This window comes from Mauremys reevesii, linkage group 4 (assembly GCF_016161935.1).
Source record: "Mauremys reevesii isolate NIE-2019 linkage group 4, ASM1616193v1, whole genome shotgun sequence".
Classification (NCBI taxonomy): Eukaryota; Metazoa; Chordata; order Testudines; family Geoemydidae; genus Mauremys; species Mauremys reevesii.
This window is the reverse complement of record NC_052626.1, coordinates 42,003,160-42,024,608: the sequence shown is the minus strand read 5'-3', so window position 1 is coordinate 42,024,608 and position 21,449 is coordinate 42,003,160. Positions and strand designations below refer to the sequence as shown.

Genomic DNA, 21,449 nt, shown 5'->3' with positions numbered 1-21,449 from the left:
CTGTCACTCCCAGCAGTCTAGGATCCCCCACTCCTTGGGTTACAGGGGATTCCAGCTGGCAGGCTCTGTTGTCCTCCCCCTAGCCAGAAGGAGGCACGTCATCCAAATTCAGCCCTTGTTTCTAACCCAGCTTCAGCTGAATGGACGAATGGCTGCAAGTCTGCGAGGGTTCTAAGTCCTTATTAGACCTGGCAAGCTGTTTAGTAAGCTGCCTTTCCCTGGTGAATCAGGGGCAAAGGGTGGGGGGAGGAGAGGCTGAGGGATGGTGGCCAGGCAAGGACAGTACAGTAGCTCCATTCCATTCCTTACTTTTGTGTTAAAGGTTTTCGGGATCATTTTCACCATTGCCCAAGGGAAGATCATCGAACGCTTTGGGACGCAGGCGGGAAACCTCTTTCTTTGCTCCTTCCTACTCCTGGGGACTTTCATAACTGGTAAACCAGCTCCCCCAGAGATTCCCCACCTGACTGTGACCCGTGGGACTCGGCATGTGGAGTAAAGGCAGCTCCCCCACTGCAGCGCCTGCCGGGCTGCTCCAGCTGAGCAAGCTCCAGAACAGCAGCACCCTGACTGTGCTGCTGATGCTTCCTTGTTGTGGCAGCCGGTCTGCGTCACTGGCTGAAGGTCCCAGTGGTGTGAGCTTTCCCAGTGCTGTCCCCTATCCATGCTCCTGGCTGGGGACTCAGCCCGATGAGGCTCCCTCATGGCTGGGCCAGGACCTCCCTCTGCTGCCTGACTGCTGTAGAAGTCCTATCTTCCTCATTCAGAATGGTAGATCCCCTGCTGGCCCCCCCAGTGTCTCCTTGAACCCTTTGCTGCCCCTGTGTAACCCCTGAGTTCTGTGAGACTTACTTATGTCCTCTGTTGTGTCCTTATGGCTCTCCTCTTCCCTCTACCTCTCAGTGTTCATTAAGGCCGATCTCCGGAGACAGCAGGCCAATATGGACGGTGAACAGACAGTGAGTAAACCCCCTTTGACCTCTGGCTCTATCCCTACTATGAGCTTAGGGTGACCCCTGCTCTGTCCTCTCCCCACCTGTTGGAATCTCTGTCTCTGGGTCATTACCATAATAACCATGACTCTCTTCTGCTGTCCCCATGATTGGCTGTCGACTTGGCAAGGGGAAGTTCCTTGTTGGAATTTGCAGCCCCGTGGCTGTGATCTCAGTCCTGCCAGGTATGGGGGTTTGTGGATATTCTGAGCTGCTCTCATTGGGTGTCACTGAACATTGGCCCCCAGGGAACCTGCAGAGCTAGGCACATGTCCTGTTTTTTACATTAATGGCTAGGGATAGATGAGGGAGGTGGGGGAAGAGAGATGCACAACCCCCGCTGCTTCTGTCGAGAGGGAGTTAAAACTTAGCATTGCCATAGATAGGTCCATGTTTAAAGCATTGTGCAAACATCCTCACAGCCCCCTGAAAAGGTGGGTAATTGCTTGTAGCCCCATTTTGCAGTTGAGGAAAGCGAGTCACAGAAAGATGGTGTCTTGTCCCAGGCTGCAGCAGGGATCAGTGGCATAGCTAGAATCAGAACTCTGGTCATCCTGGCTCCCGGCCCTTTGCTCAGACCACTAGATGTGGCTGCAAAGCTCCTGTTTATGCTCCTATATGCTGGGCACAGTGCTCCCATGGTCTGTGCAGTTAATGCAGCTCCATGTGTAAGAGAAGAGGCCTTTGGTGAATTAACCACTATTGGATAATCTCAGTGTTTCCCCCTTAGAGGGATTGGTTGTTGTCCTTACTGGCTCTGGGCTCCTCTTCCAGGACGTAAGCAGAGACGTCCACCCAGCGCTCCTGAAGCAGTCAGTGTCCAAGGCTGGCAAAATGCATAAGATAAACTCCCTGCTGTATCGAATTTTACCTTTTTGGAAGACAGTGCCGCCTTCCACCAGATAATCTCTAACAGCGCCGATCTGGAGAGACCAGCAGCTCCAAGAGACCTCATGGCCACCCTGCTCCAACCGTCAGCCCAGGAAGGTGTATTTTTAAATAAAATATCTTTTATAGAAATAGCTCGGCACAAGCATAAAACATACTGGACAAAATACGCAAGGGGAGTTGATCCCCATGCAGCCCTCCAAATGTAATCCCGGAGCAGGGGTAAAAAACGGCCACCAAATCCATCCTATGTGGGGCCCTCCAGTGTATTCACCTGCGGGCCCCTTGTTTAACCTATACCACAGCAGGTAACCTCCCCTGTTTGTTGAATCCAATAAGCTTCCTGGGGAGATGAGCCCCAATGTGGCAAACAGCATGGATTAAGGGACTGTGAAGCATTGAGCTCCCCAGCATAGTAATGCACACAGGAAAGCCTGGAAAATCACTAACACTGTTTAGCTTGGTTGTAGAATACAGCTGGTCGCTACAGGTACAAAATTGTCTGAATTGATCCTGCCCCAGGGCTTTCTAAAGCTCCTTTGGTCACTGAGGAGGGAATGCTGGCTTAGCAGAGACTAGGTCTCCAAGGAGAGAGGTCTTCCAGCTCTAGTGCCAAAGATGTATTAATCTTGTGCCAAATTTCATCTGTAAATCCGTAATGCAACTGGGCTGCAGTGAAAGGTGCTAGTGCTGCTGCCTCTTGCTCAAAAAGAAGCTGTGGCAAGAGCCTGAAATATTCAATCTTTTAGGCAGCAGATGTAAAGACTACTGACAAGGCCCCTTTCTTTTATTAGCCACAAGGTCTCTTTCCAAATGAATTGCGGGCCTGTGCTCAGGTCAGATAAACTAATGGAACATTTTGTGAAAATTAAAATAAAATTGTGGGCCCTCATCTAGGAGGTGTTAAAACAAAGAGAAGGAGGCACAGCTGCTATTTCAATAGGACGCATCCTCCCCTCCTGTGGAACTGTCAGGCAGACCCAGGAACTAAACACATTAAGAACTGGAGGGATATGCTGGTGGTGAAGGGTCTTCAAACATGGAGTAATTCAGGGTAAATATCAAACCCATCCAGGAGCTGCTCTCATTGGAGGCCTCCGAGAGACTCTCCTTCAGCTCTGACCTCTGTCTGGCTTCTTCGCATGAACTTTATGACCTAGGTATTTCCCAAGCAAGCAAGCAAGTGGAGCAGGGCAGGAATAAGAGGCTGGGTCTATAACAAACAGTGTCATAACAGAGAGAAGTTTTCTGCACAGATTTAATAACTCCCAGTCCATAAACTTCCTCCTGTTGGCTGTATAGCCTGGGCTAGCTGGTCTCTCAGTAAAATAAATGGACTAAATGGGAGTCTGGTCAAATATGCAAATACTTTAAGTCCCAACTTGAGCAGATTTTGATCTGTCTAACTCACACTCGATGGGTTAAAATGGAAGCATCCATTAGAAGAGGGGAGGCTGAAATGTTGCTCACATTTATTGCCTCCTGGGGAGCTTTGAGCTAAAGGTTTTCCAACAGAAGATTCTGTAGTATTTTCAGGAGCTTTGCCAAGTACCCCACTTGCTCTCCATGCAGCTGGGGGTTTCATTGGTTTCCTCCTTCTCCAGGAATGGATGACTTTTCTGTCTCTCTCTCTTGCTCATGTCCCTTTTTCTGGGATCATGACTGTGGCTGTTGTTACAGAGACTCCAGGACAGCAGTCACATCGTGGATTATGGAAAGTAGCTTGTAGCCTTAACCCCATCACTTCCCATCCCCGCTCAGTAGCTCTCATACAAAGGTAGGAGAATCACACTAATCTGCTTATCTAATTGCTAACAGGAGTGGCACTGGCACCAAACCAATGGCACTAGCTGATGCTGCTCCCCAAGCCAATGCAACAACTGGAGTCATTGAGGTGTTTGGAGTACAGAGACAGGGTGGGGAGAAGACAGGATGGGAAGGAAGAGAGAAGAGATGGGGCTTGAGCTTGTGTGTGTGGGGGGGGTGGGGTCCTGAGAAGAATGAGGACTAAAGCTGAGGCTGCTTGGGTAGCTGGAGTTTAGGGTCTGGTGGGGTGGGTGTTCCAAGGCAAAACTCTAGTCTTTTCAGAGCAGATAGTGAATTCTACTGTGAGTAAATGTGCCGGGGAGAGGAATATTGTACAGCCTCTTGGCTAAGTAGTTATTTAAAGTCATTGTCCAGCCTCCCCAGCAGGAGTTGCTGTCTGGGATTGGGTCTGAGAGCTGGTCCTGACAATGCAGAGAGATGATGCCAATCAAATTAAGTATTAAAGAGTTTGGCAATAATGGAGCCATTGGGTTGGTGCCTTTTGTTAGAAGAGTAACTGTAAATCATAAAGCTCTCTGCTTTTTTCTCTGTAATTCCAGCCCTTTCTTAGAAGTGGTTTCTCAGCTGCTGCCTAGGGATGTTTAATGCTTTGCTGTTCTCTTGCTGTTTGAACCCTCTGCTGTGCCTGGCTGCCCGCCCCAAACCATCTGTCCTGCTCATGATGTTTGAAGGCGTTTTGTGCATGTATTTGCTCAGTGGTATGCAGCAAACAAACCGAGCTGGCAAAGACCATTGTTCAGGCCTGAGATAGTATATTGGCAACACTGAGCTGTTGCATGGTGCGCAGCAGGGAGCATCAGGTGGTTGTGCTCCAGTGCAAGTGTAGGCAGAGACCATAGGTGGGTGCAGGTGAGGGTAAGTCGTCAGCTGAGGGTGACCAGATGTCCCAGTTATATAGGGAGAGTCCTAATATTTGGGACTTTGTCTTATATAGGTGCCTATTACCCTCACCCTTTGTCCCGATTTTTCACACTTGCTATCTGGTCACCCTATTTCAGCCTGAGTGCTTGTGAGACTTAAGTCCCCTGCATGCCTGGTCCCTTCCCTGCAAGAGCACAGGATAGAAAAGGGGTGGGGCAGAACACTGGTGAGTCTAAGGAGATCTGGGTTAAGTACGGTCCTCTTCATGCTAATGGAGCGCTGAGCTGCACACTCCCATCATAGGCCTCATTCCTGACACTAGGTGCCAGTAACCTTGCAGCTGTGCAGCAGTATCTCATCAATGCAGGATAGGGGTTCCCCACATATTCCCTGTCCTATGCAGCACCGGGCACTCCGCACTTACACATTGCTCTGCACCGGGCCAAGTCCAAGAAAATCCTGCCAATGTTCCTAAAGCTCTGATGCCCAGACCAGTACAAAGCCTGGTTCTTCTGCCTGGTGGTGGGGTCTGTCTTCTGGGACAGTTCCAAAAAAGAGGCTGGAGTGGGTGTACAAACCTCTTATGGGGCTATTTTCATTTGAAGCCTTGATCTCATGTATTTGGGAAGCTTGCAGTAAGGTCTGTGGCTGGGATTTTAAATTGTATTTGGGCGTAGAGGGCTTGCAGCCTTGTATCTGCAACTTGGCAGCCTAGACTAGAAGAGGGTGAATGAATGGCATGGGGGAGGGAGGAAGCAACAACTGCGCGCGCGCACACACACACTGTGTGTGTGTGTGTGTGTGTGCGCGCGTGCACAGTTGTTGCTTTTCAGAGCTGAACGACACTCCTAGCAGTGGTCTATCCAAGAGCTGTACAGTGTGTCTTTGCTTATTCTAGCAAGAACTGCCTTGTGGCCACACACAAATCATCTTCTATCAATGTACCTTGCCACTTACATGGAATGGCTTTGCAGCTGGAAGCTCTTTTTCAGTGGGAGTTAAATTGACTGGCAGTGTGAATGCTTCACCCTCCAGAATAACTATTCCAGCACTGTTAATCCTTTCACTGCTATCCCATCCAGCATCAATTCACATCTAAAGTTAGCTGTTTGTTTAGTTTTCTGTATTCCACTGCTCTTGAGACATTTGGACCAAATGTCCCCTTCTCTTTAAATGCTATGGCAGATGTCCAGATCTCTATTTGTGACTTGCTTTCATTACAAGCACACGGAGTCTGAAGCCATCACAATCATCTTGCATTAGGGTCCCATAGCAGTGTCAACTAGCTAATATTACCCACGCCATATTATAGTGGGTGCAGGTAGCGCCCCAGTGTATAGTTGAGGCTGGCTTCCAGCATCCATTCTAATCCTTCTTTTATAGTTTGCTTACACTCTGATTTGTTGCTTTTTGAAACAAATGCCTTTTTATGGGTAAATTTTTCCATGCTGGGTCTCGGCTCAGCAATGAAATTTTCAAAAAAGTTTTAAAGCAACATCTGTTCAGAATTATGTTAAGAATTTTTTTCATCAAACAAAAATGCCTACCTAGAATTTTGAACATGCATGATTCCAAAATAGTAGAACTGATTTCGTTCAAACTTGGCTTGTTTTGTAGGTCTCCTTGAAACTTACAATTCATGCCAAATCTAAAGATTATGTGGAGTGCATTGAAATTTATTCTACGGCAGGTTTTGTAAAAAAATTCCAATTTCTTCTATTGTATGACAAATAATTTATATCAATAGACCATATTTTTAAGTATGAGCACAAGGATGCTTCAGCTTTCAGCCACAATTCTTTCTCAACCATAATGCTAGTTTTTGTTCACCATGGAACATGCTCCTGTTGTACTCGAAAATTCTACATGTGTAATACAGGCTGACTTAGCATTGCTGCGAGGAAACAACTGTATTTCCCGAGTTAGGGTGTTTAAAGATCCTGCTTTCCTGATATAGCCATGTTGGCAGGCTTGGTTGAAACATGGTTCTATCTTGCAGTGAGATGACACCTTCAGTGTGTCCTCAATGGCACTGGAACCCTGTTAAGGTCCCATTTACACTGCATGATAGAAACTTGTTTTGGCTCTCTGTTGGCGACAACTTTGTGTTTTATTGTGCACGCATGTGTCTGGGTGTGGACAGGAGCAGCGCCAGAGTTTCTGGCGCCCTAGGCAGAATTCGGGGGGCGGCATTTTGTGCGCTCCCCACGGGGCGCACGGGAGCTTCCGGTTCCACTCCCATCGCGCCGCCGAAGAAGAACCTTCCGCCAAAATGCTGCAGGCAACAGTAGCAGTCATTGAGCTGCTCAATTGCCTGCTGCTGTTTTCCGCGGCACGTCAGCAGAAGGTCCTTCTTCGGCGGCGCGACGGGAGCGGAACCAGAAGCTCCCATGCGCCCCATGGAGAGTGCACAAAATGCCGCCCCCCCGAATCCTGGCGCCCTAGGCGACCGCCTAGGGTCGCCTAATGGAAGCGCCGGCCCTGAGTGTGGAGGTATTTCTGACAGTGTGCTGAGGTCTAGCCAAAATCCTCTTAGCTCTGGTGAGGTGTCCTTACTCAGGGCTGAGATACTTGCTTAGTGGAAAGCTTGGATTCCATCGTCTCCCTGGCTTACCAGGGCCTCACAACTTCAGCTAACTATCTGGCTCTAGTGAAATATTGCAGCTAGCAAAGCTCCTTGAATTTTACTGGATGGGCATGGGAAGAATATTCCTAAGCACATTCTCTCCCTCTTGCCACTCCCTGGAGATCACACGCCTCTATGCTCTGCTGATCTTTCATGTTAGCAATGTGGCAAATAGCCAGCGTCCTTTGCCCCAAATCTGCACAGGCAGTTTCCGCACCTCATTCCCAGTGATGGTGTTTCCATCTATCCCCACTGCATGTGCCTGCGTGTGTGCATTGCCTTTTCCCTTTCCCAAGATTGTGTAGCCATGTGTGTTTCCAGGTTTACTAACCCTTTGTTCCTATAGCTCAAGAAGAGGTGAAAGGTAAGTGAGGATGAAGCTGTGATGGGTTTGGTTTCAGACTCTACTGGCTTCCTGTTCATTTAAAGCCCCAGTTCAAAATCACCAAAGGCCTCCCTGCCAAGCTCCCAGAGCTTTGACTCTGCTGACCTCCCAGCATATCTGACTTTGGCCTTTTCTCTCTCTGCCAACACTCTTCTCACTGCTGGTGTGAGAGCCTTCCCCTCTGCAGCGCCTGCGGTCTAGAAAAGCATCCTTCCAGCCCTCTGCCTTTCTGAAGCTCTTCTGATCTCTCTCCTCCCCTTGAGCTATTATTATTTAACTCTGTAAAACCTTCTGGGCTGCAGTTTGTATGAAAGATACTACACAAAATAAAGCTATGTTTGTATCTCTTGCTTCTAAGCTGCCTGGTTTTCTCTTGAACTGAGGGGAGATGAGAACCTCTTTCTTGTGTGTTTCTGACCATGACTCCTGGCTTGGACTTGTCTCACTCCACAGGAAGATAACTGCTTAGCGCTACCACACCCTGCCTGTACCTGCTGTGTCCTGAGGCCACCAAGGTCTCTTTGGTTTGTTTCTGCTTCAGGGAGCCCTGTAGAGCCTGCCTTAAATGGTGCAGAGGGGGGTGCCTAAAAGGGAATCCTGGGGTAGCTCTGAGTGGAACATCCTGGGATCTCTTACTGTCAGGGCTGTGGTAAAGGGCTCATGGGGCAGCTGCCTTTCTGACTCCTGAATGGGGAGAAGCTGGGTTCCACTTTTGCCTCTAGGTCTAATATGCTGGCCTAGCAAACACACCTATTTGGGGAGAGAAGGGAGGGCCCAGACCCATATGCCGCTCTAAAGGGCAGCAGCCTACAGTACCTGCCTGTCTCTCTTCCCCTGAGCACTCCAGACTAACAATGAAAGAAGAGACCTCCTTTCAGACAGGCCCAGGAGGGCTCTCCAGGCTAAAGTCCTGTCCAGCGCTTGTGGGATGTTGAAGTGTCCGGTGTACTTGGGTAGGATGACGCAGCAGAGTCTCCATGCAGCACTTCACGCAGCAAGCCAGGCCTAGGGGTAGCAGTAGCCCCTCTGAAGCAGGGTCAGCTGTACAGCAGGAAGCTTTGTTCCAGGGACTATGCATAGTGCTGAATGCCAGTCTGTTGAACAGGGCCCCTTCTCTTGAGTTCTGTTCTCTGTCCAGAGTGCAGGCCCATTGAAGGCTCCACTCCCAGCCAGCAAAATTCAGTGAGTGGCCTTATGTGACAATGGTGGTTAAGTTCTTGTTGTAACTGAAGGGCTGACACCAGGAGCACACACAGCAGCAAGGGCCACAGTAGTAAGGAGAGGTGCCTACGATTCTGTTACAGCAACCCTGAAAGGTCAGGGTGGCATAGGAAGACTGCTGCTGGAGGGGCGGGGGGCAGGATTTTCCTTTAGGCCTGTGTGGGATTGTCTTATAAGGGCTGAGTTCTGGCTCTCCCAGTCATTCCCTAGGGAAATAGGAACTTAAGACTGGAAAGGACCTCCTGGGTCAAGTCCAGTCCCCTGCTGCTTCAGGCTGGCAACCCTGTCGTACAATCCCATTCATAAATTTATAAAGCTCTATTTTAAAACTAGTTGGGTGGTTTGTCCCCAGCACCCCTTCCACCTCATGGCCAGGGAGCTCTTCTAATTAAGCAGCCTAAATTTTTCTTCTAAAAGGCTTAATATAGTTGTTTTCTTTCTTCTGGTGAAGAAATATAGTATTTAAGCGCTGAGCCTTGAAGACGGGCTGGAGGTGCCAGCCCTGAGGCCTGAATGGGGGGTAGGGTGGGGAGAGGGCGAGCAGTGTCAGCACTCAGCTTTGAGTTGGGCAGGGGGAGACCATAGCACCGGTGCTGAAGTTCCTGTCCTGTTTAAATACACTGTATGCTGCCTCATTAGTGCTTCTCCCCCACCACAGGGCGCAATTTGCCTCCCTTTCCCCCAAGAGCTGCTCTGCACTTCCCCACTTGGAAGCTCCATTTGCAGTGGAGGCGGAGTCCTTTCTCTAGCTGCGCTGGCTGTGTGGGGCAAGATCCAGGTCCATAATGCTGCCATGACTATGTATTTACAATAGCCCAGGGGGCTGCCCAAGAGGAAAGGGGCCCCTGCTCTGCCTGTTCCAACACCCCTCCCCTGAGCAGTGGAGCTGTCTGGGGTGAGGGAGCTGGTGCAATCTTAGCTGAACTCTAAAGAGGATGGTCTTAGCTATTTTTCCTTGGGGCCTCTCCTTTCCTCTGCAGGAAATGTCTGACCCTCATGCATGATTTGTTGAGGATCTCAGGAGTATCCCAACCTTTGGGCTCCAAGGCTTGCACTGCAGCCCAGCCCTAGCCACCTGGTGCTCTAACCATGCCCCTTTTCTCTGATTTTGCAGAAAGCGCTGGAAGAGGTGCCTGGGGACAGCATTGCTCCTGTGGTCCTTGATGAATCAAAGCTGTGAAGGGGTGGGGTGGCAGAGCTGGGAGTCACTGCCTACCACACCCCCCCTTCCCATCTTTGTCACTTGCAGTATCCTTCTGGTACCCGCACAGCATGGCATTGGGGGCAGCATCAGGGCTGGAGTCCAGAAAGCTGCTCATGGAGCCATCGGAAGGAACAGATCAGCCAGGGTTTCTCTCATCAGTCTGCTTTCACCTCTGTGTCCTGCTGTGGGAGAACCTATTGCTCAGCAGGAAAGCTTCAGTGGAGCCACGAGCCCCAAATCTGTCTGCTTGGGGCTCAGAGGAGCAGGCTCTGTGACTCCAGCACAGCACTCAGTATTTGGAGCCCACAGTGGCATTCCTCAAGTGGCCCTCGTCTCCCCTTCCAAAGAAGTGTACGATGGGTGGCCAAGTGCATCCTCTGAAGGAACCTCTTGGTGGAGAGAGAACTAGACAGCACTTGCTTTGTGACTAGCCCTGCTCTGAGTTGTGACCGTTGCTCTGGAAGTGATGGGTCTGCCCTGTATTCATAGTGACTGGAGCGGGTGGTTCACCTGGCCATAGTGTGGGGTGCTTCCCCAGGCTCTGCAAAGTGCATGACAACTGTGGCCAGTTCCCCATTTTTGTACAGGGACCTCCTAGCCCAGCAGATTTTTAGTTTGTGGACTAATGTGATTTTCTATTTTAATCAAACTTCCCTGATGGTTTTTGAAATTTTGTAGAGTAAAAATTTGTAAGAGGACTGGGGAAACACCAATCTGTGCCCTGGGCAGAGCCCAACTGTCAGTCACATCTTTTTGAGGCCAAGGCCTGGCACTAGGGTATGTGTTCAAAGTGCACCAGGGTCTAGCCCACCTTATGCTTGACACCAGCCTTCAGGGCTACTGTGACAACACAACTGAGTTAAACTGTGAGCTCCTTTGGCCAGGGACCATGTCCCCTTCCTTGGCTGGAAAGCACTTTACACAAGCACAAGGTTGGTGCTATAAAAATAATACACATTTTGTGGGAGCCTTCTGCTGCTACAGACATAAGGAGTTGTGCTCCCACTTCCCCTCCTCTCACCCAACTAGCTGTGGGAGGCAGGCTAAGGTTGCTCTAGCACAGGGCATCCTAAACTTTTTTTCATAAGGAACCACATCACCTGAGTATCTTGTGGATACTCCCCTCCCACTCACCATCAGCCCCACCATTTGCTGTTGCCTGCTCCTCCACTCACGAGCACTGACCTCATCTCTCTTCCCAGCTGCAATCATGTAGTTTGCCTCCCTTTTATTATCAATGCCCCCCCCCCCAACCCCGTGGGTGAGAGCCACCTAGCAATTCCAGCAGTCAGTCACATGGAAAAGATTAGGAAAACAGTGATAGGTATTTTGAAGTGTCCTGGAAAAATTAATCATCCTCGCTGCCTTTGCTCTCCATTTTATCTCCCCTCCCATCTGTTTTGTTCCTCTGCCCCTTCCCCCCAGCTGCACATTTCCCAACCACCTAGTCCTCTGGGTCCCCTGCTCCACTCAATATATTTTTGGGCATCCTATCTTGCTGCTGGCTGGCAGCTCAGGCCCCTGGCTTGGTGGAAGCAGCTCCTGTTTCCTCTCTTCAGTAGCCATGGCCTCTAGAAGCAGCAATTAGGCTGGCACCTCCTCATGTCCATCTGCTTCTGCAGGCCTCCAGGTGCCTCTGTTCAGTAAAGAGCCTGGACACCTGCTGAAGTAGCTGGAAACAAGGAGAGCTGTCAGCACATGACCTGTCATCTCTAAGGACCACCAGTAAGTGCTGTGTAGGCTGTAGTTTTAGAGCCATTAGACTGATGCTTGATAATGCGGAGTGTGCCCCTGGACCAGTATTGTCTTCCCTCTAAGTGGCCTTCCTCCACTGGTTACCCTGATTTATTATAATACAATTTTGGGGATTGTGGGAGTGGCTCAAGCCTATGTGATCTCAAAAGGCCTTGGGGAAAATGTTCACTGGATTCCTTGTATTTTTAAATATAATTTGTATTTAATAGCTGTATTGGTGCAGGTGTCTGACAGTTGTCCATCAGTAATCTACCCACAGGGAGCCTACCATTGGCAGAGCTGTAAAGATGGTGCATACCATGCAGCTGTGTGAGCCCACTAATGGAAATGCAGAGGGACAGGCCCAGTTCCGTGGTACACAATGGGCATTATGTGGTTAACACATCTTCCTACACAATTCCCTCTCACTGGAACTGCTGTGGTGGTTCCACTGAATAGGGCAGGGGCTCCTGCCCCAGAGAGCAGAAGCAATTGTCTGTTTACTAGTGCTTATTCTCCCCCATGTCCTCTCATATCCTCACTCCCTCTTCTGCACAGCCCCCCCTGCCCTGATAACTCCCACCACCTGCTTTCCCCATCTTAGGCCTGGACCAGACCCTCTCTGCTTTCACAAGCAGCACATTATCACAGTCTCTGCTGGGAGCTGGATCACAGCCACAGTGGAGGAAGTAAAGGAACAGCTGGGTTCACTTCATTCTCCCTGGTAAGCTAGGGAAAGAGGAAGAAGCAGCAATAGATTTCCACTGCACTTCATGTCCGTACACTGTGAGCAATCAGGCTGTGGAGCAGGAGATTGGAAGGAGGCCGTGGCCAGGTAGGAGGGCTGACTTACCCTCCAGGGTGAGGTGGGCTAAAGATGGCTGCTCCTTGTCACTCAGGCTGGGTCTCCATTCCTCCCTCCTTCTCTCTAGTAGAAGGCAACACTGCAACCTCCACAGTTTTCTACTGTTTATTACAAACTGCCCCATGAACATAGACACATAATAAAACACCGTGACACCAGGGGCTGGACTTGGTGTCTCCTCCTCCACGGATCTCCAGCAGATCATGGGTGGCTCTACTCCTCCTCCCTGCAGGTGCCCTGCGGCGGGGGGAGAACAGTGCTGGGCATGGCTGAGAAGTGGTCCTCTTGCCAGCCTGGGAGCTGACGATGTCTCAGGCAATGCCTACAGTGGGACAGCCCCTGCAGGCTTGGGGCTGGGCTTTTATCACTGGTCATCATTAAAACACTGCCTGTACAGTTGAAATCAATTGCTAATGCAGAGTCCTTAATGAGAAGTCAAACTATGATCTGACTGCAGGAGGCCAGGGGCTAGAGAAGCAGAGAGGGGGCCAGGGAGGTAAGATGGCAGGAAAGATGCGGAGTCAGCAGGCAGGTGATTCTAACATATGTGCAACCATTGGCTTCAGTTTTTCTTCTTGTTTCGTGACACTGCATCCACGTCCAGGTATTGCAGCCCAATTAACATGCCCAGGATGGAGAAACCTGAGACACAGATGGAAGGCAAGTGAGTGCCAGAAACACTGCCCACAGGAAGGGAACTTTACCTCTCCCCACCCCCTCATCTGAGCTCTACCCTAGCCTCCTAGCTCCCAGGGGAATCATGGAGTGAGCTGTACTTACTTGCCACCATCAGGGGTGCCAGGACACCAATCGTCGGGGCTGCTGTGCCGTAAACAAACACTTCAGAGAGGAAGTGGCCCAGGGCTATGAGGAAGGTCAAGAGTGTGATGTGATAGAGGCTGCCAAGAGCAGAGAGAAAAAGAGAGCGGTTAGTGGGTAGCGTGGAGTGGGGGCACAAGCCTGGCAGGGAGAGGAAAAGAGCAGGATGGGGAGAGCCAGCCCAGTCCATCCTCACACTGTGGAGTGAGATCCAATTCCAGCCTGGTAGGGGCAGGATGGGGAAACCACAGACAGGTGCCTTCCCAGCCTCTTTGGTGCCTGTGGCATTTTCTCTCAAGATCTTCCTTGCGCCCACAAAAGTGTTAGAGCTTTTTTTACATGGTGAAAGTTAACTGTTGTTGACAATACATTGTCCTAACCCTGGCCAATCAGGGCTAAAATGGCAGCTGAAAGTGCAAACATTACTGTCAAGGAAGGGGCCTAGAGATGAGTGTAGGATGCTTTCAGTAATGAGGGCTTAAAGGCTTGGTCCTGTCTACACTAAACCCAAACAGTTATCAACTCCAGTTGAGGAACTCTGGGAAGATCTGATAATTTCCTAATGTAGATCCTTCCTTATTCTGTAAAGTGACTATGTACCGATGGCCCCTTCTCATTTTGCTGGGTCCTTCCTATCGGGGTAGTGGAGTCAGAGCTGCCAACTTCTGTGACCAGTGGTGCTGGAACGAGGGGTGCTGCCACACCCCCATCTTGAAGTAGTAATAACAAACACCAAATACATGGTTTCCATCATCAGCACCCCCATTCTAAAAATTGCTCCAGCACCCCTCTCTGTGACTGAAATAAGTCTTTGCAGCTTTTTACTCCTGTTAGGCCAGCTGAGAGAGAATGAGTTGGATTCTCTTCCAGCCAATGCATCATAGTAAAGGATTCTGCTAAAGTTCCAATCCGTTACATCAAATGGCTAGAATGAGGCAGCACAGGTGGCACTGAGGACAGAATCTGTCCTCATGAACCTTCTCTACTGATGGTGTGCAAAAAGGAAAGCATCCCACTTTACTCTCACAGCCCAGGGTGAGTTTTGAGAAGAAATGAGAAGAAAAAACATCTTTTACTTGTAAACAGCAAATGTGATATGGACCTCACTGTGACACAAACATGGGGCCCATAAGGCATTTTACAGCTTTTCGCAGGAGAATGGCACTTTAAAAGGAAATCTGAATTGATCTGAGAGTACTGAGCAGGGGTAGGCAGGCAGGATAGGAGATGCCGTGGAATCAGTGGGGAGGGGCAGGATTGCTCAGTGCACTGGAAAGAGAAAGTGGTCAGTCTGAGGCACAGAGCTGGACTGGGCTGAGAAGGAGGTAGGGGAGGCAGTGCCCTTACCCCTGTGGGTATGGGAGTGGGAGGCAGCTCCAGGAGGCCAGTGCTTAAGGTGGTGTCCAGCCCCCTGGGACTTTTGGGAAGACAACACAACCCATCTGTACAGAGGAGATGATAGAATGTCTCAGAGGAGATCAGTGGCACTGGGAACTTAGCCTTTAAGGACAAGCATCACCTCCTTGTCCCAGAGCTGTTCAATGAGAGGGAACCACAGGAACCATCTTCTGATGTTGCAGGAAGGGGTCCAGCTGCAGGCAGGTTTCACTGAAGCAGAGGAGATCAAGCGCATCATCAAGCAGACGTGCACGGATTGCCATTGTAGGGGCAGAGGGGGATAAGGCGTGTGTGTGTGTGTGTGCACAAGGGGAGTGATAAGAACTTGAGGGGACAAGGAATTGGGGAATGGTAGAGGCACCCCATGATACAAGAAGAGAAGCTGATTTGGGCTGTCTCTGGCCTGGAGCTGTCTGCAAATCCAACACCTAAGCTGATGTAATACCTGAGCTCTGCTGCCCTCTAGCAACTGCATTGCTGCAGACTCTATTAGAACACAAAACCCTTACAAGAAACAACCAGCTGGTCAGGATGTGCCCCTCCCATGGCAACTGCCAGCAGTCCCCTAACCCCCAGACATAACCAGCTGGCCTGAGTTCACCCCTCTACAAATATACCCAGCAGAGAGAACCACCAGCCTCCCATCTCCATCACACAGTCATTCATCCAGCGTGTACTAGAGATACATATGGAAGTCATCCTGCTCTGGCACTACTGCCAGTCAGAAGTTCCTCTATTACCAGAGGAATAAACAGCCAGCCTCAGTGCCCATCCCCTCTAGTTACAAAGACAATCACCAGCTGATGCTGGCCCCAATCAAGACAGCCCATGTACATGTGCTCCCTTCAGCCCCATAGCAGGGTGCATGACACGTGACTTGGGATGAGTTGCCATATAATCCTTAACAGAGCAGCCACTGGCAAACAGGCGCCATGCATCAGTATGATGGCAGTGTTGCTAAGTACCCAGTATCACCAGGGTAATGAGGCCACTGGGCTGAGGGTTCCAGAATGAGGATCAGAAACACTATAGCAGCGGTTCTCAGCCGGGGGTCCGTGGCCCCCAGGGGGTCCGTGAGCCCTTTCAAGGAGGCTGCGGGGCCCTGTGGCTGAAGCTCTGATCCTTGGTGCCACCCTGTGGGGCTGAAGCCCAGATTCTCGGCGCCTCCCTGTGGGGCTGAAGCAGGGAGGCACAGGGCTGAATCCCAGAGCCCCGATGCTCCCTGTGGGGCAGAAGCCCTGAGTGCATGGACAGAGTTAGTGACATGGAGGGCATTGCCCCCTGCCCCCAACTGCAGCGCAAGATGACAGCAGTTCCCAGGGGCAGCTCCACACCTCCTGTGCCCCTCCTCTCCCTGCCCCCTGACCAGGTCGGAGGCAGGAAGCCAAAGCCAGAGCCAGGGAGCATGGGACAGCTGCTGCTCTGGCTGGTGCATGGCACAGGCAGCAGCAGCAGCATTTCTTCCACTCATGCTGGTGCCCTAGGTTGAAGCTGTTCCTCAGTTCCCAGACACCTTTGCTCCCGTAGAGGCAGTCGGTAAGAGCCGGCTCTGTGGCTGGCAGACCCTTCTGGGAACAGGGACTGCAGGGTAATCCTCCCAGCACACAGCCCCTAATACCCCTCTCCCTACACCCTGAGCTACCCCAGCCCACACACGGCCCCTAGTATCCACCTCCATGCACCCTGAGCTACCCCCCCTGCCCACACACAGCCTCTAGTACTCACCTCCCTGAACCCTGAGCTACCCCCTTCCTGCACACAACCCCTAGCCACCCCCCACGCAAGTTGAGCTACCTTGTCTGCACACAGCCCCAAGTGATGCCCTACCTCCACCCTGAGCTGCCCTCCCACAGCCCCTAGCAAATCCTCCCTCCTCCCTGAGTTATCCCCCACCTGCACACAGACCCTAGCTACCCCCTCTCTGCACCCTAAGCTGTTTTCAAACATTTTGAGCAAAGCCCCCCACCTTTGAGTTATACATTTTGGTTGCGCCCCCGCCCCCCGAACCCAGACAGGCTGGGTGGCCTGCTGAGGTGAGGCAGGGGCTGGAGGTGGCGCTACCTCGCTGGACTCCACCATGCGGAGGTGGCTCAAGCCCCACCTGCCCTCCCCCCGCAATAGAAATCAAACTATGCCTATGCCCAAGGCCCCTTCCCTGAGGCCTCCCCACCCCTGCTGAGCCCTTAGAGAGAAAAAGGTTGAGAACCCCTGCACTATAGGACTTAAAAGGCCATCTCAGATCTGGTAATTATTAGCTTGATCTGAGAGTCGGGTTCAAGTGAGTGGCCTTTCCTCCTGTGATTCAGGGGGCAGTAATTAAACCTCTTACTCCAAGAGCTACCCCATAAAGGATACTGAGAGAGCAGCGATTAATCCCCCATCTTGAGCTACCTGTTAAAATGTTTCAAGGGAAGACTGTCTACCCCTACCCCAAGAGGGGCCCAATAAGGGGATTTCAGGAAGCAGCTATCGACAACCCCCAGAGCTGCCCCATAAAAGGACAGGAGAGAGCTGTTATAGCAGTGATAAGTGAACACTATGGGGAAAAAGGGACACCCCTTCTCTGGTGTTTCCCTTACATACGTCTTGTTGCGGATGTCAATGGCACAGGAGCAGCGAATCACTGACGAGAGCAGAGTCCAGATGCCAAAGGTCCGAGCTTGGAGACCATTCACTGTGCAGAGAAGAAGAAGAAGAAACAGATGAGGAAAATGAATGTTCCTTCCCATGAGCTACCATCTCTGCAGGCTGGGCAAAGTGGTGGAGGGAAGGAAGAACATGAGATCTCCTCTCAGCTAGTGCAGTTACATCCACAGCAAGTAGGAGAGAACAACAAGGTTTCCTAGATGATTCAAAGGCAGCTGAGCGGGTGTTTCTGTAGCTGTTGGGAACCATGCACCCTTTCCAGAAACCACAGACCTCAAGGAGGAAAAGGAACCATGGCTGGTTCCAGCACTGAAGAAGCTGTACTAAGATCACGGAGTTAGAAGGGCATTGTTGTGGATGCTGAACAATGCTGTCTGCTCTCTGCTGCCTGGAACTGCTGAATAGCAGCATTTGCAGGCTTGGTGAGAGGGTCGTATCTAGTGCCAACCCGACTGCAGAAAGGGTTCCAGATCTTGGCTGGCAGGTGATCTAAGGCTGTAGAAGATGGTACAGTGGAGACAGGTTGGAACTCTCCAGAGAAGATGAGGGCTCACTGCTGAAGAAGGGACGGTGCTGGTTGCCCTTGTGAGTTTTGGCTAGCATATGGCTCACAGGAGGTTAAGACCCAAACTGTGGCTCACTTCTGAGATGTGGACAAAAGTCCTCCAGGACTTGGGTCAGGATGTTGATACATGAGGTACAGCTGATATGGTAATGCCTCCTGATGGGCAGGAAGGGCAACCTGGGCTCCTTACCAAGGCTGGGTTTGCCCGTGTACAGCTTCTCGGAGAGGAAGCTGTGATCACGAAAGCTCTGCAGTGTGTTCCCCATTGCAATGATGGACACCATGACCAGCCAGCTGCGCAACACGTTCAGAAAACGGCTCATCATGCTCTGGTACCTGCTCTTGGGGACAAAGGCAGGAGATCAGCATCACAAAAGGAAACCACATGGATTCCACCCCCTAGAACGCTTCCACTTAAACCAGGGTCCAGACTTTTCTACAGAAAGTCCCCTTATCTTCCCACAGATTCCCATAAAGAGACCCGCCCCTACCAGATGAGGCCTGCACTACACCCCTCATAATGCAAAGGTAGAAATCTGTATGTCCATCAAAAGGGGATGGAAAAGTATTATGCTGTCTCACTGTGGGAGGTCACTAATTGTCTGGGTCCTGGGCCAAACTTGACCAAGTGGGTTCTGTTCAGAAACCTTTGGTGCATCCTCTCCACCTTCCTCTCTCCCCCTGATTGGCAGCAGCAGCTTGCCACATCACCCCAAACAGACATCTGCAAAACCGATAGTGTATTGAGCTCTCTGTATGGCAAAGCTGGGCAATGACCACCACGATATCAAGGCTTGGACTCCCCCATTAATGCATCCTATTCGCCAATGCCAGTGTAGGGATTTGCACTCCCTGATCCACTGTCCCAGGGCTTCAACCCACTTTGCTTCCTCTTGTCCCAAATCTGTCACACAAGTCCCCCAACCCCTTTCCGCCCCGACTCCCATCACCTCCCTATCGCCCTTCCCCAACAGATCCCCCGAGCCCATCCACGTCCAGCCCTCCCACGATCTCCCCCAAGCCCCTGCACCACATCCTCTGACCAGCCCTCATGCCACTGCACACCTGCTCGCAGCCCCAGCGACTCCCCACCTCTATACAGCAGCACCCCCGCCTCTGGATGCTCTGCGCATTGATTGGGTCCCTGTTAGCCATGCCCCTACTCTGATTGGCTGTTAGACCTATCGCTACTCACACGCCATGTGGATTGATAGACACGACACGAATCAAAGACACTAAGGAGGCTCCGCCCCTGAGGCGCGGAGACGTAAAATATGGGCCCAGCCTATACTTCGGCTTGATCGGTCGCCATGTTGGAGGAGGCGGAAGCTGCAAGTGGTGCGGACAAAGCGTGCGCTTGCGCCTTGTTGAGGAGGGAGTGCAGTGCAGCGTTTGCGCCTGCGCGGCTGGAAGAGCGAAGGGGGGGGGTGCCGCTGGCGCCTGCGCAGCAGGGAGTTGGGGCGGTTGCCTGCCTGTTGGTTGTTGTAGTAACCGGGGAAGCGTCGGGCGGAGGGAGCTGCGGCCGCCGGGGCTGAGTTGCCCGGAGCTCAGCCCCCTCCCCGGGAAGGCGAGGCTGTAGGTACGGGGGGAAGGCGGGCGGCGCCCGGCGCGATCCCAGGGAATCCTGGCACTCACGAGGGTTCCCAGCGGCGGGGGAAGCTGCGGCCGCCGCCCGGCAGCACGGCGGGAAGCCTGGTGTCCCGGGCTCGCTAGCCCCGAGGCGGCTGCGTTCGGCGGCGCCAGGTGCCTCCCCGGAGCGCGGCCGGGCCCCTTGGTGGCAGGTGGGGTCGGGTGAGCGGGCGGAGTGGGGAGGGGCCGCTGCCCTGGGAAGCCCCTTATCCCAGGCAGCCTGTGGTGCCCCCTGGCCCCCGGGTCTCACCGCGGTGCTGGACTCTCCGCGCATCCCGGACCGACCCTTCTGGCCGGGCTAACGGGGAGAGTCGGAGGCTCCTGCACGGGCAGTGACCAGAGGGCCTGGGCCAACGCGGGTCGGCACCAGGCGGCGTGGCGGTCCCGTCCCTCCTTCGTAGGCGGTAAAGCCCGAAGAGCTTTGACTAAAGCATGTCCCTATAAGGAAAGCCTTGGAGGAAGAAAGTGCTGAAGTAGCCAGACCTTTTCCAGCTAGTCTCTGAATCAGGCGCACAGGAAAGTAACTAGCTCCCCTGGGGTGCTGAGTCAGCCTAGTGACACTTTGGCAACTAGCCTGGGACTTCCTGCACTGGAGCTGTTAGACCCAGGGAGAGGGGTCTCAGGAGATTCTTCATGATAGTTGAAGGCCCCAAAGGAGTATCACAGTGACTGAAAACTAGCAGTGCTATCCATCTCCAGTAAGTGCAGTCAAGTGTCCTGGGCTAGTGGCCAGAACCCCTGATGGTTCAGAGGAAAGTGCAAGACCTGACCGTTAAGGAAGTTTCTTCCTGCCTTCTGGCAGCAAGTAGGTTGGTTTATGCCCTGTAGCAGCAGGGTTTATATCCCGTGTAGATTTGTGTACGGAAACAGTTGAGGTAGTGCTGAGTTGACTCCTGTCTCTAGGCTATTCTGCTCAGTCAATACTCATACTTCTGATGATTATTGCAGGTAGCTGCACTGGCTAGATCCACTGATTCTATATGAAAGGGTCTAAGAGACCACTGTGACTGGGCTGCATGAAAACTCCCATAGGAGATGCCAGTTGGGATGGCTCGGGACATGGAGGAAACTGGCTCGTCATCAGAGGAGGAAGAGGTGGAAGAAGGGCCAGAGTAAGTAAAAACATTGTGCCTGAACCTTCGTTATGCTTCACCTGGAATGTACAGGGGTCGTTGGAGGATATTTACTTATCTAGTGTGACAGCTGCATTCTCTCTGTCCCCAGATCCTTCCTCTGTCCCCACATCCTCCTGTGTGCTGAGGAGGGAAATAGATGGGGTGGGTTTTAGGCTTTTAATAATAAAGAAGGATCAGGGTCACATGGTATGTTGGTAGGTGCAGAACTCCTTGCTTTGGGAAGCCTAGAAGGACCCCCTTTTCTGTAGAGAGGGAGCCTCTGGAAGGGGATAAGGCCTTAGCTGTGGGGAGGGATAGCTCAGTGGTTTGAGCATTGGCCTGCTAAACTCAGGGTTGTGAGTTCAGTCCTTGAGGGGGCCATTTAGGGATTTGGGGCAAAAATCTGTCTGGGATTGGGCCTGCTTTGAGCAGGGGGTTGGACTAGATGATCTCCTGAGGTCCTTCCAACCCTGATATTCTATGATTCTATGATTTCTCTTGCTCCACTCATTTTTTGGCTTCCTATCTATTGGTACATTCTTTCATGACTCACTGGTGTCCCCGTCTCACCTGGGGTGGATTCTCTTTGGTGCCATTCAGGGAAATATGGGTAGCCCCCAGTTCTGCTGGCTACATTTGCTTTGGTTTTTACCTGTGGGAGCACAAAGAATTGC

At 51.7% G+C, this 21,449-nt stretch overlaps 3 protein-coding genes across 28 annotated transcripts in view; 2 read left to right on the top strand and 1 right to left on the bottom strand.

Moving 5' to 3' along the window:
• Nucleotides 1-10,472, top strand: part of FLVCR2 (FLVCR heme transporter 2) — a 58,958-nt gene extending 48,486 nt beyond the window's left edge. For 2 of the 7 annotated variants that reach the window (XR_005597958.1, XR_005597954.1), the window contains exons 8-11: nt 323-434; nt 904-959; nt 1,767-1,979; nt 3,561-3,657. Coding sequence is in view for 3 of the 7 variants with exons in the window: in XM_039536728.1 (XP_039392662.1) it covers nt 323-434; nt 904-958; nt 2,764-2,938 (342 nt within the window). In the remaining 4 variants the exon portion in view is untranslated. The other 5 variants (XR_005597956.1, XR_005597955.1, XM_039536726.1 and 2 more) reach the window with 5 other exon arrangements.
• Nucleotides 10,473-12,692: 2,220 nt separating this feature from the next.
• On the bottom strand, nt 12,693-19,368 carry ERG28 (ergosterol biosynthesis 28 homolog). Of its 6 annotated transcripts, none has more exons than XM_039536737.1 (5): nt 19,227-19,368; nt 18,222-18,367; nt 17,404-17,494; nt 13,384-13,502; nt 12,693-13,245 (listed from the first exon to the last, which is right to left on the bottom strand). In XM_039536737.1, exons 2-5 carry the CDS (start codon nt 18,355-18,357, stop codon nt 13,166-13,168), a joined length of 426 nt encoding a protein of 141 aa, XP_039392671.1. In that variant the 5' UTR covers nt 18,358-18,367; nt 19,227-19,368; the 3' UTR covers nt 12,693-13,165. The 6 variants fall into 6 exon arrangements, with proteins under 6 accessions (XP_039392671.1, XP_039392667.1, XP_039392666.1 ...); XM_039536733.1 differs by lacking the exon at nt 19,227-19,368 and adding an exon at nt 19,097-19,170; XM_039536732.1 differs by lacking the exon at nt 19,227-19,368 and adding an exon at nt 19,097-19,148 and having other exon boundaries at nt 18,222-18,372.
• TTLL5 (tubulin tyrosine ligase like 5) overlaps nt 14,331-21,449 on the top strand; it is a 235,835-nt gene continuing 228,716 nt past the window's right edge. For 5 of the 15 annotated variants that reach the window (XR_005597950.1, XR_005597951.1, XM_039536721.1 and 2 more), the window contains exons 1-2: nt 19,428-19,610; nt 20,609-20,772. Coding sequence is in view for 11 of the 15 variants with exons in the window: in XM_039536721.1 (XP_039392655.1) it covers nt 20,696-20,772 (77 nt within the window). In the remaining 4 variants the exon portion in view is untranslated. Of the gene's footprint in view, nt 14,458-15,011; nt 15,085-19,213; nt 19,370-19,424; nt 19,611-20,608; nt 20,773-21,449 lie in introns of those variants that run through there. The other 10 variants (XR_005597952.1, XR_005597953.1, XM_039536725.1 and 7 more) reach the window with 7 other exon arrangements.